Source organism: Labrus bergylta, chromosome 22, assembly GCF_963930695.1.
Source record: "Labrus bergylta chromosome 22, fLabBer1.1, whole genome shotgun sequence".
NCBI classification, from domain to species: Eukaryota; Metazoa; Chordata; class Actinopteri; order Labriformes; family Labridae; genus Labrus; species Labrus bergylta.
Window position 1 is genome coordinate 15,990,760 of NC_089216.1, and position 16,445 is coordinate 16,007,204.

Genomic DNA, 16,445 nt, shown 5'->3' on the forward strand with positions numbered 1-16,445 from the left:
TTCTAGGATAGGCCTAATTCAAAACAGAAAAAAACGAATGTTCAGTTCAAATTGTCTTTTTAGTCCACAGAAAAAGAAGGACTTTCTCTTTGTGATTACCGCTTTACCCCGCCAAACCAATGATGTTTGATCATCCAGGACAGAGCAGCATAACTAGATAATACTATATTTTGGAATTTTAGATGATTATTCTTTTAATAACTACAAAACGGAACAACCTTATAGGGAGAAATAGCTCATAGCGAGCGAGATTGAGCGAGTGTGTCATTACGCACAGAGGAGAAAGATGACACACTTAAATCGTTCACCTGTTCTATTGTAACTTCATTTACCTGAGTAAAGTGTGCTCTACACTGCAGACTGTAGTCTTTGTTAACATAATGTTGCTATCAAAACAGCTTCAACTTGCGATGAGTGCGCATTGATGTCTGCGTGTCCGCTCGCCACACTCACTGCTCTAATTATAATAGAAGTGTTAAAACAGTCATAAGATAGGTCTGTGTGAATTTTTATTTGAGGTTTGCTGTCTGTTGAAGTAAGAAATGTCCTAATTTGAACATTAATACAATCAATTATTAAAATCCAGAAGATTCAAATTAATCAATAGATACAGTCGGCATTGCGTCAAAGTTGGGGGCGGGGCCTCCCGTGGGGGAAAAGAATCACGGAAAAAAAAAGAACTACAACACGATTACTCGAGTACTCGCTTTAACAATGGGAAGATTAGAGAGAATTGATGAGAGAAGATTTTGCATTTCTGCACCCCTAACACAGATATAAAATTACTGAAGTGAATGAATTCATGACAATTTGTAATAACATTCAGGCAGACCACAGAGTCGCGCTCTGCTATCATGATAGTGTTTTTGATGGCATCAGATTTCATGCAAGCCCTCATCAGCTGATGGCCAGCTGATTTACTTAAATTCATCCCATTGCATTTGAAACCCTCGTCCACCCCAGCTCCTCCTTTCATACTGTGTCTGACTGAATCAATGCCATGCTGTTGTCATTGATGCCTGCTCTGTTTGGTTTTTAATGCTTCTCTCCCTGCCTTAGGCTTTCCTTGTATGCACATAAAGGGCAGGAATGTGTGCTGTGCCTACCAAATGTTTTCCACGTATGCACTTGGAAGGGCATGATGTCCCATTACAGAGCCATACCGCCAAATATTAATAATTGCAAATAAAGTATTTTCCTAAGTGGTCCTGACTGAATTGAGCTGATATAGACACAAGAGGGCAGTGTTGCGCTTGGATTACCTCTCAGCTTTTAAATAAATGGTTTCCCTGCATTGTAGTAAACAACACATTTTCATGCAGTCATTAAACATAAAAAGAATAAAAACATTTATATAAATATCCAAGGTCTATGAAGAATCTTAAATAATATTTTGGATTATATTCATGAAAGTGTCCAACGACTAAAAAACACATTTTAGTCCTTAATCTTAACATAAAGCCAATGCGGAAGTTAAAAAAAACTGCAGTTTCTCGAGGGTCGCCTTGAGGCCGGCACCAAAAGACCCGAAAGTAACATACACAGACAGCATTTCCAGGATGGTGACTACCTATCGGTGGGCTTCCAAAGCCCCCTTCAGTAACCAATTGGTGTTGCACTCAGGCCTCGTCCAATATTGTTTACAGCCTTTTGGAAAATAACATTTTACTATCAAACTTCCATGACAGTCTACAGGATGGATTCAAGGTTCTGGTTGAGCTCTTCAAACAGTGATTAAAGGGAACTTGGTGAGGAATTGGCCACAGATCCAGAGTCTGCGCGAAAAATGCAGCTCTTTGCTTTCATATATACCCTAAATCCCCTTATCGCCGGAGTTTTTTCAGGAGAGTGTGAAAAAGGTTCAATATTGATCCTAGTTTGAGCACCTGCCCACCTTCATTGCTGTGACACCTGTTGGTTTGCCGTTTGCCTGCTAACTGAGGGACGAGGGGCAAAATGTATGTTTTGGGGTGCCTTAAAACCACCTACTTCTCTGGTTAAAACAAATCCAGAGCATTCAGGAGCAGAATCTAAAGTTAGAAGGAGGACATACTGGCTGCTGCATTGTTGTCAGAGAAGCCAGCACTTCAACATAGCATGTTTCCTTAATGTCTGAAAATATAACAAGGTCATTTTTTGATTTAATTCAGTAAATATCTTACATATTGGACATTTCAGTACAGTTTAATTAATTTAATTGGTTATTCTCATTAAATGCTTAAATCTCACTCCTCCACTGAAGGTCAGTTTCACTCACCAGATGAACGGACGCTGTAGCACACAAATGGACATTTAGTTTCACAGTTTAATAACCTCCATCTTCCTGAATTCTCCAAATCTGCTGCTCCACATACTTCACTCATGGGGTGTACTGTGTATATTTGCAGCCAGGCAGCAAAGCTACCGCTCAACAAGACCTAATTTCTCAAACTTGTGTGTTTTCCCCCCTTCTTGTTGTAGCGCGTTTCAGCCTTTGCATTTGTTGTGGTAGTTTGCATTTGCTAACTAATTTTCTACTATTCGCATTTGGAAGTATGGTGAATTGTGTACCTATGTTGTTTGTGGATTCTGTACAAAATGCTGTAACATGCTGTCATGCAGAGAAAATACTAAATAAGTCAGAAAAAATACATTTATTTTGAATATCAGCAAATAAATTATGCTGAGAGAAGCTGCACTGAGCAGAAGCACTGTCGTCTTCCTCATCTTTCTCCTGTTTACACAGGAACCTTATTTGTTTATGGGTTCTCCAGCCTGAGACCTGTAATACTATCCCAGTATCTGAAAAAGGAGCCACTCCCATCAGACCAGTAAATGTCAGGACATGTACAATCCAATCCATTCCTCAACATTATTAGCAGGAATCAAGCTCCGGATTTTCTGGTTCTCACTGTGGTTCTTCACAGTGGCCAGGTCTCTGAAGTTCTCCCTGCAGAACCTCTGAGCACTGGACCAATTCTTTGCATCAATGACATAAACAAATTCAGGATTCTGCTGTGATCCTGCTGTTAGAGAGAGTAAAAAAAAGAGAATAATATATTTCACAAATAACTGTAATAAGCCTTTAAAGAGCTATGTCTTGCATGATCTTTACCTCTGTAGCAAATGAATGATTCAGCATTAGAGTAAGGATTTTCATACCATTCCAAATTTATGGAAATTCAACACACGCTCGATGTCTCTGTAACAAAGCCCAACTTGATGATGTTGAGAAAAGTTTGTATCATTGCATTTAAAGAGACACACACACCAAAACGGAGCGTTCTGAGAGAGCTGGTTTATACAGGGACACAAATCTCCTCTGGTGCTTGATTCATCATTAAGTGTACCCAGCTCAGTTGTTGTTCCATTTTTTCAGTTGAATTTAAGTGCAAAAGCTCAACACCATAAACCCAACGTCAACAGCAGTGATTATTAAACACAAAAGTAGAAATGTAACTTTTGCGCAACGCACGAGAACAGCAAACGGGACCCTGTGCTGCCTCCACTGGCCAGCAAGGAGATGCACTCTTGCGCGGAGCAACATATTACACAATGAACGGGCTTGACAGCGGCACACAGCGTCCACTGAGTCCTGTCTGAAAGGCCCGCCAGAGGGATTTCACAACAAAAATAATAAAAGTTTTGCATAAATGCAATGGATACCAAATGCTGTTTTCAGAGTATCAAAAGAAGCATGTGCTTTTTAAATGTATCTTCAGGACGGATTAATAACTGCAAAGACATAATAGTAGAAAACCTGAAAGTCCAACCATCCGTGGTGAGTGAGATGCACTTTGTCTTTTTGTAGCGATCTGGAAATAGTGTTTGATTAAAGTCCTTCTGAGTCCTTCATTGTCGATCACAGAAAATGGCCGTTGATCTTTGCTGATATATTCAGTGATACAACTTGTGATCTCTTAGACTTGTCCACTGTTATGGGGAAGTGAGGCTGTAATCGCTTCCATTAGAGCAGTGGTTCTCAACTCATCGAGCCCCAGGACCCACCACCAACTCCTACCTGAAAAATTACAATCAAAATGTCTGATATTTTTTAATCAATCAGATTTATTGAATGAAAGATTGGGCAGTGTACATCTAACGGAAGCAAGAAACTGAACAAAACTAACACATTTTAAAAAGCATTTGACAGATTGTTTGAGACAAGGTTTTTTCCAAGCACATGCACGCGACCCAATGTAAACATTTCCGCGACACACTTTTGGGCCCCGACCCAGCAGTTGAGAACTACTTCTTTCGAGTGACTTGGCCTGGCTGGACTTTTTTCTGCGCATCTTCTTGAATTTTTGCTGGATGACTATTTGACAAGTAGCTTCTCATATTACTTGTATTTCCCAACGTGTAGGTCACAGCAGTCTGGCAGTGTCTGTATATTGTTTTGTTTTTTTGTCATTTCTTGTACTGTTGAAATGAAAAGGCTTCCACACGTCGTATTTAAAAGCCGCTGTAGCATCCACAAGTTCAAAATCGTTTTTATGTTCTCCCTCGATGTACTAGAACTTAGGCAGTAAGCGGTCATGCATGGAGATGGTCTCTGTAGTTCCCACTTCCCTCCGCTCTGCTCCACAGTGTCTGAAACAAAACTACACTTTTTGCCCAAAAGACTTATCGATTCATACCGTCACAGCAAGTCCATGACCATATTGAGACACTTTTAATCTTGTGATATCGTCAAGTTGATGATAGTCTTTGACCCCAGTTTACAGAAAAGTAGAAAAATGTATCTAATGTTTGTATTTTTACATAACAAATATTAGTTTTCAGCACCACCCTGTTGATTTACGCCTTTAAATATTTGCCTAGAAAGGGGAAACATCAGGTGAAGGGGTCTGGGGATCTTCTCAGATTTTTTAGCAACAAAGATTTCATTCACTGCATTGTGCTCGATTTAATGCACAAATTTATGTTCTTGTGATTTTGTCTTGTGTACTCTTTTGTGTCCCTTCTGTAATCTCATTTGGTGTTAGGACACATTATCACATGTTACATACATTTATTTTGATACTTTTATTTTGTATGTAGATTGTTTGTTGGATGTATGATTTTACTGCTGCCTGAAAAACAAATTACCCTCTCACAACGACAAGAAAGACAACCTTGTACCGTGAACCAGAGGTCAGCCATGATTTGACTGTCTGAGATTTGCATATTCATTTGCATAATTATTTTTGCATTTTATCAAAAATAAAAACAGCGATGGTTTGAGAATAACATGCATAACTTCCAGGTTATACCAGTTTTGAGGATAATATGTATTTAGGATTATTCCAAGAAATGACTTAAAAAAGCAACATGTCCGATGTGTCCTTGGGCAAGACACTTAACCCCAATTTTCTCCTGCTGCTTCAAAGGCAACGTATGAAAGGGATTAGTTACTTCTGATGGTCTCACTACATAGAAACCTCTGCCATCAGTGTGAATGGGTGTGATTGAATCTACTTACTTGGTCCATTACATTTCTCCTGACACAATGAAAGTAATAATACTCTGTCAACAATTTCAATCAAAGGGAAATTCATGCAAACATCGAAGTCAGATGCAAACTATAGGCTCTGTTTTTCTTTGTAAGCAGAGCAGAACAACTGCCCATAAACAACCCCTTACATCAGACTTTCTTTTATTTATTTAATGTTTTTTATACACTTATGTATGAGTGAGAGAGGACGACACATGTCAAGTTTGTTAATAAAGCACATTTACAAAATTCTCAACTTGACCAAAGTGCTATAAAACCAAGATAGAGAAATAAATAAAATTAAAATCCATATTAAAGAATAAGAGTACCCACAAAGAAGTATGAAACCCCAACAAAATGAAATGTGAGAATAAAACAAATAAGAGCAAAGATTAAATCCATAAACAGAATAATTGGTCAGGCCATTGCTTCATTTGTGACATTTTATCACATTTACAGTTCCAGGTCTAAAAGAACGGATGAACTTGGTTCATTAACTTTAAAATTATCAAAAGTGTATTTGAAGATAAACTGGATTGTTGACTGTGTCCACAGCTGGGATGAGGAGCTGGTGTTGAATTTCTTTAGATTTGCAAATCAGTGTCAGTGATATAAGTAGAGACCGTTGTCGTATTCAGTTCACAGAGCACCACGATGGAGAAGTTCTGGCTGGGTCTCTTGTGTCTCTCAGGTCAGTAAACTCTGTTTAATTATAACTGCTTATTTTCTTACAATCCACAATGTCTTCAGTAATTAAGTGTTTTAAGGGGTTGTCTTTATGATTATGTTGGTTGGTCTGAAAAAAATGTTAACCTTAAAAATTCAATAAAAAGCAATATATAAAATAGAATAATATAATAGAAGGCAGTGTACATATTATTTTTAATTTTGTTCGACAGGTGCATCTCCACATAAACAGAGAGACTTTGCACATTAATAGTTTGGTAAAGCAGCTTTATATAAATCATTTTGTAGGTGCAGCTAGGCCTGGGCGATATGACAAATAATTTTATCACGATAAAAAATGTCATATCAGTCGATATCGATAATTATCACGATAATTGTCAATCATTATTTCTTTCAAATTTAAAATCTGATTTGAAAGTTGAAGAAACCAGATGGTTAATTATGGTTTAATTATTCTTTATTGTCGGGGAGCTGGAAATACTGATACGACAGTTTGCTGCTGGGGAGTGGCACTTACTGGCCCGCTGCTTACTGAGGGTCCACACCATAGACTGTTTATGTTATTTACCATACGGTCCATACTAACACTCGTTTGGGATGTTTGGTCATTTCTTTCCTTCGGTGTGTTATAGCGGGTCAGGTTTGTGGTGTCGCCGTTTTAGCTGCACTTGTCTTCGGCACAGTTAACAGAGCACTTTACTCTGTTTTTTGTCGGTCTGTAAACTTTCCAAACTGTCTCTAAACTCCGGAAGTTGAGCGGCCTTTCTTGTCGACGATGTTTTCTCCTGCTCTGAGCCGCTACACTCAGCGTTTTCTTCAGGGTCTCTATCGCTTATTTCAGCTGTGTTTTCATTCCACTCCTAACATCTGTAAGCCCGCCTACATCCCTATCCCTGCAACATGATTGGCTGTTCGTCGTCTTTTTCTTCTTCTCTTTAATATCGGGTAGCAATTAGCGTTGAAGGAGCTCCCGTTTCCCAGTGGTTGGATGGTGTAATTACATGTTTAAACCTATTGAAATTTTATCTTACATTTTTCATATTTAAATTGACAAAAATTATATCGCGATAACTATCGTTTTTGTTTTATCGCCTAGGTGCAGCAAAGCACCTGTTTAATTACTCTTTACTGTATGTGTGTTCTCCTCACAGGCTGGAACATCTCCTCATGCCTTCCCTCTCAGTACCACTATGTAGCTGAGCCTATGACTTGGACTGAAGCTCAGACCTACTGCAGAGAGACGTACACAGACCTTGCCACTGTTGAAAACACTGAAGAAATGAAACAACTTCTCTCCACAGTTCCATCTCTGCTTGATGAACATTTTGTCTGGATCGGCCTGTACAGTAAAATAGAGTGGAAATGGTCAGACGGCTACACAGAGAGTGGGGCTGATTATAGGAACTGGAAGCCTGCAGAACCCAACTTTTTCGGAGGTCAATTCTGTGTTCTAATGAATGTGTTCAATAGTGGAACATTGTTCGATTACTTCTGCTCTGCCAGACATAATTTTATCTGTTACACAGGTAAGAGAGCAAGAAACAAGGGGCATGTCCAGGGTGTTTTGCTTTGATTGGCCTAACTTGGGAGCTGATTTATGAAGGAGTGGAATTAAGTTTTAGTGCACGCACACAGTAATAATAGGGTCGGTAATCTTCTGGTTAAAACATATCCATCAAAACTTTGATAGAGGACATACTGGCTGCTGCGTTGTTGTCAAAGAAGCCAGCACTTCAACATAGCATGTTTCCTTAATGTCTGATCAGATAGTAAAGTCATTTAACGATTTAATTCATTATATATCTCACATATTGTTCTTTCAAAGAGGTTTATTGAACATTTTACTTGGATCAATCATTTCCCTTTTTTCTAACTCTAACTGCAGGGACACAACAGGATCCTGAGTTTGTCTTTGTCAATGAAAGCATGTCTTGGTCCAATGCTCAGAAGCACTGCAGGGAGAACTTCATAGACCTGGCCACTGTGAGGAACTTCAATGACACAGAGAAGTTCCTGAGCTGGGTGCAAAAAGGAAACGCGGTATGGATTGGTTTGTACAGAGATCCTGACTTTAACTGGTCTAATGGGAGTCCCTCCACATACACATACTGGAAAGACATTCGAACTCCATTAGGCTCCATGAGCGCGGCTTGTGGAGCTGCAGAGATGCCAACATCAGGAAAATGGATTTTGTCTGACTGCGAAACTAAACTCCCATTCGTTTGCTACAGCCCTCCATGTAAGTGATAAACTGACTTTCACTTGAACAAAGACATTGTAGAATTAGATGATCCCCATGATGAATTGATGCTACACTGTCATTAATTGTAATGAAGCAGTAACTCAGCAGCACAGTTTCTTCTTTATTTCTGCATGACAGCAAAACAGCAGGTGATGAAGCTCAGGATGAAGCCAGAGGACTCCACTGTGGATCTGAATGACCCTGCTGTGAAAGCCGACATAATGAAAAAGGTGAGTCTCCAAACTTTTTTTAGTAAACTTGAATTGCTCGACCAAGTGAGTGATGGGGGAATTTATGTCTTCATTTGTGTGTTTGTTTGTTTGACTGTGTTTCTATCCTGTTAGCCTGCCAGGTGAAACTAATGCGAGCTCGCAGCAACAATACAGATTTAAGAACATGTTTAGAAATGTGTTTCCATATGTATCTTTCAGCTCCAGGACAGGCTGAAGGAGAAAGGACTGAGTGGAGTCACCCTGAAGTGGAAAGAGCAGCCTGATGGGAAAGTTTTCCACAAGGAAGAAAAATGTTCTCAGAAGAAAAACGCTGAAAACTTTAAGCTCTGCACATGAAATGTACCCGTGTTTAGCTGCACAGTAATGTGTGTTATCAATGTTGGATGATGATTCTATCTGAGACATGCATTACAATCAGTGACTAAGGCATTCAGTGAGATAAATAATTGTTCTAAAAGTGTATCGTAGGTTTGTGACCCCTTAAGTGACCCCCGAAATTTTTTTGTTCCTGTTGCTGGGAAATTAGCCCTCATCAATATCAGCGTTAGTGTGTCATTAATTTGTATTGCCATGAATAGATATACCTGCTTATAGTAACAAATGGGGGAAAGGGGATACAGGATTGATTATAACATCAATCCGTTATAATCTGTGTTCTTAAAAAACTGTGTAATGTTGTAAGATTTGTGTTTGTTTAGAATACTGTTTACTTTAAAGTAAATCTCTGGCTTGCATGAGGAGGAGAGACGGTAAATGAACAGCTGTTAGATAGTACACTCATCTTGACACAATGCTCTAATTTATGTTGTGACATTAATGCTTTTTAGCTGACATCTGTCTCTGGAATTTGGGGATGTTGTGTAAGATGGAGGCACCAAGCAGGTAAAGATGAGGAGAGGCTTGTTGTCCATGTGCCGGGACATTAAAGGCAGGGCACTTTTTAAGATTTTGGTTCAAATAGGTTGCGCAAAATCGTCTTATTTTGAAATTCAACTGAAATTTGTGGACTTCCTGTACATTTTAGAGTACGGTCATAATGTAATGTGACGTTCAAGCCGTCAAAAATGCGCTCAAAGAGACCCAGAAAATAGGGAAAAAACAATTCCTTGCATTACAATAGGGTCCTACGCACTTGTCAGTGCTTCGGGCCCTAATTATTTCCCTGTAATGATTCCCATGCATGCTGCTTGAAGTGATGTCAGTCAGCAGCTCTTTCTCCTCTCCTTCAGTGTGCAGCAGGCAGGTGAGCATGAGTAACCATGGTGACTGCCTGTCTGTCAATCAATGATGTCCCGCCCCCTCTATGAATAAAACTCTTCTTTCCGTAAAACTTGCTTTGACCATGTGTGACAGAATAATCATATTCTGCATTATGTTTGAAGTCTACATGTTTTCAAATTTTCATCACTGTATAAAAATATACCTGATGAACACTCAAATAGATTTAAAATCACAAAAGAGGACACACTAAATTGTAGTTTTTGAGGGCAAGACATTTTTGTTGATGAATGTTCTGGGGGAGACCTCCAGACCCCATCAACAAAGACACCTTTCAAATAGACTAAACTTATTAGCACAGTTTGTGTGCATTGAAATGCATTATACAGGGAAACAGGTGTGGTTGAACCGTTAAGTAACTTGCAAAGAAATCTATAAGATCAGTATGAAAAAATAACCTTTTAAAATGTGATCATGATGTTACCATGAAAAAATCATATTTTTTTCTATATTTCCCACCATTACTTTCTTTTATTCTGTTCGCAGGTACAGCCAAATTCTTTTCTATGTGGGTATACTTCTTATAGGCTGGTAAGAAGACAAACCTTCACTCGAAACTGTCAGATTTACATTTCTCCAGCCTCAGCAAATCATATTTCCTTTCCAGCTTACAACATACATTTGGCTCCTATACAAATATAGATCTGCTGCTATGAGGTGCCTTGCACATATGTATTACAGCTTCACAGCTCTAAATGAAGAATTACCATAAAATGGTACACAGATTAGGGGTGCAAACGAGTACTAGGGTACTCGAAAAAAATGTAATTGATAATCGTTTTGTAGTCCACATTTTTGTAAATGTTTCTTGTTGCATTGTAGGTTCTAGGATAGGCCTAATTCAAAACAGAAAAAAAACGAATGTTCAGTTCAAATTGTCTTTTTAGTCCACAGAAAAAGAAGGACTTTCTCTTTGTGATTACCGCTTTACCCCGCCAAACCAATGATGTTTGATCATCCAGGACAGAGCAGCATAACTAGATAATACTATATTTTGGAATTTTAGATGATTATTCTTTTAATAACTACAAAACGGAACAACCTTATAGGGAGAAATAGCTCATAGCGAGCGAGATTGAGCGAGTGTGTCATTACGCACAGAGGAGAAAGATGACACACTTAAATCGTTCACCTGTTCTATTGTAACTTCATTTACCTGAGTAAAGTGTGCTCTACACTGCAGACTGTAGTCTTTGTTAACATAATGTTGCTATCAAAACAGCTTCAACTTGCGATGAGTGCGCATTGATGTCTGCGTGTCCGCTCGCCACACTCACTGCTCTAATTATAATAGAAGTGTTAAAACAGTCATAAGATAGGTCTGTGTGAATTTTTATTTGAGGTTTGCTGTCTGTTGAAGTAAGAAATGTCCTAATTTGAACATTAATACAATCAATTATTAAAATCCAGAAGATTCAAATTAATCAATAGATACAGTCGGCATTGCGTCAAAGTTGGGGGCGGGGCCTCCCGTGGGGGAAAAGAATCACGGAAAAAAAAGAACTACAACACGATTACTTGAGTACTCGCTTTAACAATGGGAAGATTAGAGAGAATTGATGAGAGAAGATTTTGCATTTCTGCACCCCTAACACAGATATAAAATTACTGAAGTGAATGAATTCATGACAATTTGTAATAACATTCAGGCAGACCACAGAGTCGCGCTCTGCTATCATGATAGTGTTTTTGATGGCATCAGATTTCATGCAAGCCCTCATCAGCTGATGGCCAGCTGATTAACTTAAATTCATCCCATTGCATTTGAAACCCTCGTCCACCCCAGCTCCTCCTTTCATACTGTGTCTGACTGAATCAATGCCATGCTGTTGTCATTGATGCCTGCTCTGTTTGGTTTTTAATGCTTCTCTCCCTGCCTTAGGCTTTCCTTGTATGCACATAAAGGGCAGGAATGTGTGCTGTGCCTACCAAATGTTTTCCACGTATGCACTTGGAAGGGCATGATGTCCCATTACAGAGCCATACCGCCAAATATTAATAATTGCAAATAAAGTATTTTCCTAAGTGGTCCTGACTGAATTGAGCTGATATAGACACAAGAGGGCAGTGTTGCGCTTGGATTACCTCTCAGCTTTTAAATAAATGGTTTCCCTGCATTGTAGTAAACAACACATTTTCATGCAGTCATTAAACATAAAAAGAATAAAAACATTTATATAAATATCCAAGGTCTATGAAGAATCTTAAATAATATTTTGGATTATATTCATGAAAGTGTCCAACGACTAAAAAACACATTTTAGTCCTTAATCTTAACATAAAGCCAATGCGGAAGTTAAAAAAAACTGCAGTTTCTCGAGGGTCGCCTTGAGGCCGGCACCAAAAGACCCGAAAGTAACATACACAGACAGCATTTCCAGGATGGTGACTACCTATCGGTGGGCTTCCAAAGCCCCCTTCAGTAACCAATTGGTGTTGCACTCAGGCCTCGTCCAATATTGTTTACAGCCTTTTGGAAAATAACATTTTACTATCAAACTTCCATGACAGTCTACAGGATGGATTCAAGGTTCTGGTTGAGCTCTTCAAACAGTGATTAAAGGGAACTTGGTGAGGAATTGGCCACAGATCCAGAGTCTGCGCGAAAAATGCAGCTCTTTGCTTTCATATATACCCTAAATCCCCTTATCGCCGGAGTTTTTTCAGGAGAGTGTGAAAAAGGTTCAATATTGATCCTAGTTTGAGCACCTGCCCACCTTCATTGCTGTGACACCTGTTGGTTTGCCGTTTGCCTGCTAACTGAGGGACGAGGGGCAAAATGTATGTTTTGGGGTGCCTTAAAACCACCTACTTCTCTGGTTAAAACAAATCCAGAGCATTCAGGAGCAGAATCTAAAGTTAGAAGGAGGACATACTGGCTGCTGCATTGTTGTCAGAGAAGCCAGCACTTCAACATAGCATGTTTCCTTAATGTCTGAAAATATAACAAGGTCATTTTTTGATTTAATTCAGTAAATATCTTACATATTGGACATTTCAGTACAGTTTAATTAATTTAATTGGTTATTCTCATTAAATGCTTAAATCTCACTCCTCCACTGAAGGTCAGTTTCACTCACCAGATGAACGGACGCTGTAGCACACAAATGGACATTTAGTTTCACAGTTTAATAACCTCCATCTTCCTGAATTCTCCAAATCTGCTGCTCCACATACTTCACTCATGGGGTGTACTGTGTATATACTGGAGAGCTCTCTGCCCCGGGCCTGACAAGTTCAAAATCCTAGCAGACGGAAGTCCCGTAGCCTACTCAAGACGGGCAACGTTGCCGGCAGCCAGGCAGCAAAGCTACCGCTCAACAAGACCTAATTTCTCAAACTTGTGTGTTTTCCCCCCTTCTTGTTGTAACGCGTTTCAGCCTTTGCATTTGTTGTGGTAGTTTGCATTTGCTAACTAATTTTCTACTATTCGCATTTGGAAGTATGGTGAATTGTGTACCTATGTTGTTTGTGGATTCTGTACAAAATGCTGTAACATGCTGTCATGCAGAGAAAATACTAAATAAGTCAGAAAAAATACATTTATTTTGAATATCAGCAAATAAATTATGCTGAGAGAAGCTGCACTGAGCAGAAGCACTGTCGTCTTCCTCATCTTTCTCCTGTTTACACAGGAACCTTATTTGTTTATGGGTTCTCCAGCCTGAGACCTGTAATACTATCCCAGTATCTGAAAAAGGAGCCACTCCCATCAGACCAGTAAATGTCAGGACATGTACAATCCAATCCATTCCTCAACATTATTAGCAGGAATCAAGCTCCGGATTTTCTGGTTCTCACTGTGGTTCTTCACAGTGGCCAGGTCTCTGAAGTTCTCCCTGCAGAACCTCTGAGCACTGGACCAATTCTTTGCATCAATGACATAAACAAATTCAGGATTCTGCTGTGATCCTGCTGTTAGAGAGAGTAAAAAAAAGAGAATAATATATTTCACAAATAACTGTAATAAGCCTTTAAAGAGCTATGTCTTGCATGATCTTTACCTCTGTAGCAAATGAATGATTCAGCATTAGAGTAAGGATTTTCATACCATTCCAAATTTATGGAAATTCAACACACGCTCGATGTCTCTGTAACAAAGCCCAACTTGATGATGTTGAGAAAAGTTTGTATCATTGCATTTAAAGAGACACACACACCAAAACGGAGCGTTCTGAGAGAGCTGGTTTATACAGGGACACAAATCTCCTCTGGTGCTTGATTCATCATTAAGTGTACCCAGCTCAGTTGTTGTTCCATTTTTTCAGTTGAATTTAAGTGCAAAAGCTCAACACCATAAACCCAACGTCAACAGCAGTGATTATTAAACACAAAAGTAGAAATGTAACTTTTGCGCAACGCACGAGAACAGCAAACGGGACCCTGTGCTGCCTCAACTGGCCAGCAAGGAGATGCACTCTTGCGCGGAGCAACATATTACACAATGAACGGGCTTGACAGTGGCACACAGCGTCCACTGAGTCCTGTCTGAAAGGCCCGCCAGAGGGATTTCACAACAAAAATAATAAAAGTTTTGCATAAATGCAATGGATACCAAATGCTGTTTTCAGAGTATCAAAAGAAGCATGTGCTTTTTAAATGTATCTTCAGGACGGATTAATAACTGCAAAGACATAATAGTAGAAAACCTGAAAGTCCAACCATCCGTGGTGAGTGAGATGCATTTTGTCTTTTTGTAGCGATCTGGAAATAGTGTTTGATTAAAGTCCTTCTGAGTCCTTCATTGTCGATCACAGAAAATGGCCGTTGATCTTTGCTGATATATTCAGTGATACAACTTGTGATCTCTTAGACTTGTCCACTGTTATGGGGAAGTGAGGCTGTAATCGCTTCCATTAGAGCAGTGGTTCTCAACTCATCGAGCCCCAGGACCCACCACCAACTCCTACCTGAAAAATTACAATCAAAATGTCTGATATTTTTTAATCAATCAGATTTATTGAATGAAAGATTGGGCAGTGTACATCTAACGGAAGCAAGAAACTGAACAAAACTAACACATTTTAAAAAGCATTTGACAGATTGTTTGAGACAAGGTTTTTTCCAAGCACATGCACGCGACCCAATGTAAACATTTCCGCGACACACTTTTGGGCCCCGACCCAGCAGTTGAGAACTACTTCTTTCGAGTGACTTGGCCTGGCTGGACTTTTTTCTGCGCATCTTCTTGAATTTTTGCTGGATGACTATTTGACAAGTAGCTTCTCATATTACTTGTATTTCCCAACGTGTAGGTCACAGCAGTCTGGCAGTGTCTGTATATTGTTTTTTTTATTCATCAACTTTTCTCCTTTCTCATTTCTTGTCCTGTTGAAATGAAAAGGCTTCCACACGTCGTATTTAAAAGCCGCTGTAGCATCCACAAGTTCAAAATCTTTTCTATGTTCTCCCTCGATGTACTAGAACTTAGGCAGTAAGCGGTCATGCATGGAGATGATCTCTGTAGTTCCCACTTCCCTCCGCTCTGCTCCACAGTGTCTGAAACAAAACTACACTTTTTGCCCAGAAGACTTATCGATTCATACCGTCACAGCAAGTCCACGACCATATTGAGACACTTTTAATCTTGTGATATCGTCAAGTTGATGATAGTCTTTGACCCCAGTTTACAGAAAAGTAGAAAAATGTATCTAATGTTTGTATTTTTACATAACAAATATTAGTTTTCAGCACCACCCTGTTGATTTACGCCTTTAAATATTTGCCTAGAAAGGGGAAACATCAGGTGAAGGGGTCTGGGGATCTTCTCAGATTTTTTAGCAACAAAGATTTCATTCACTGCATTGTGCTCGATTTAATGCACAAATTTATGTTCTTGTGATTTTGTCTTGTGTACTCTTTTGTGTCCCTTCTGTAATCTCATTTGGTGTTAGGACACATTTTCACATCAATGTTAAATACATTTATTTTGATACTTTTATTTTGTATGTAGATTGTTTGTTGGATGTATGATTTTACTGCTGCCTGAAAAACAAATTACCCTCTCACAACGACAAGAAAGACAACCTTGTACCGTGAACCGGAGGTAAGCCATGATTTGACTGTCTGAGATTTGCATATTCATTTGCATAATTCTTTTTGCATTTTATCAAAAATAAAAACAGCGATGGTTTGAGAATAACATGCATAACTTCCAGGTTATACCAGTTTTGAGGATAATATGTATTTAGGATTATTCCAAGAAATGACTTAAAAAAGCAACATGTCCGATGTGTCCTTGGGCAAGACACTTAACCCCAATTTTCTCCTGCTGCTTCAAAGGCAACGTATGAAAGGGATTAGTTACTTCTGATGGTCTCACTACATAGAAACCTCTGCCATCAGTGTGAATGGGTGTGATTGAATCTACTTACTTGGTCCATTACATTTCTCCTGACACAATGAAAGTAATAATACTCTGTCAACAAGTTCAATCAAAGGGAAATTCATGCAAACATCGAAGTCAGATGCAAACTATAGGCTCTGTTTTTCTTTGTAAGCAGAGCAGAACAACTGCCCATAAACAACCCCTTACATCAGACTTTCTTTT

General features: G+C 39.1%; 1 protein-coding gene across 1 annotated transcript; it reads left to right on the forward strand.

Moving 5' to 3' along the window:
• Positions 1 to 6,001: 6,001 nt before the first annotated feature.
• LOC136177404 (lymphocyte antigen 75-like) lies at positions 6,002 to 11,077 on the forward strand. Its single transcript, XM_065950562.1, has 5 exons — positions 6,002 to 6,146; positions 7,294 to 7,668; positions 8,028 to 8,381; positions 8,523 to 8,614; positions 8,816 to 11,077. The coding sequence occupies exons 1-5, from the start codon at positions 6,110 to 6,112 to the stop codon at positions 8,951 to 8,953; spliced, it is 996 nt and encodes a 331-aa protein (XP_065806634.1). The 5' UTR covers positions 6,002 to 6,109; the 3' UTR covers positions 8,954 to 11,077.
• Positions 11,078 to 16,445: the final 5,368 nt, after the last annotated feature.

Coding starts and splice junctions, on each gene's coding strand:
- LOC136177404 (XM_065950562.1), top strand. CDS start 6,110: ATGGAGAAGTTCTGGCTGGGTCTCTTGTGTCTCTCAG. Junction 6,147..7,293: donor GGGTCTCTTGTGTCTCTCAG/GTCAGTAAACTC, acceptor TTCTCCTCACAG/GCTGGAACATCTCCTCATGC. Junction 8,382..8,522: donor CGTTTGCTACAGCCCTCCAT/GTAAGTGATAAA, acceptor TCTGCATGACAG/CAAAACAGCAGGTGATGAAG.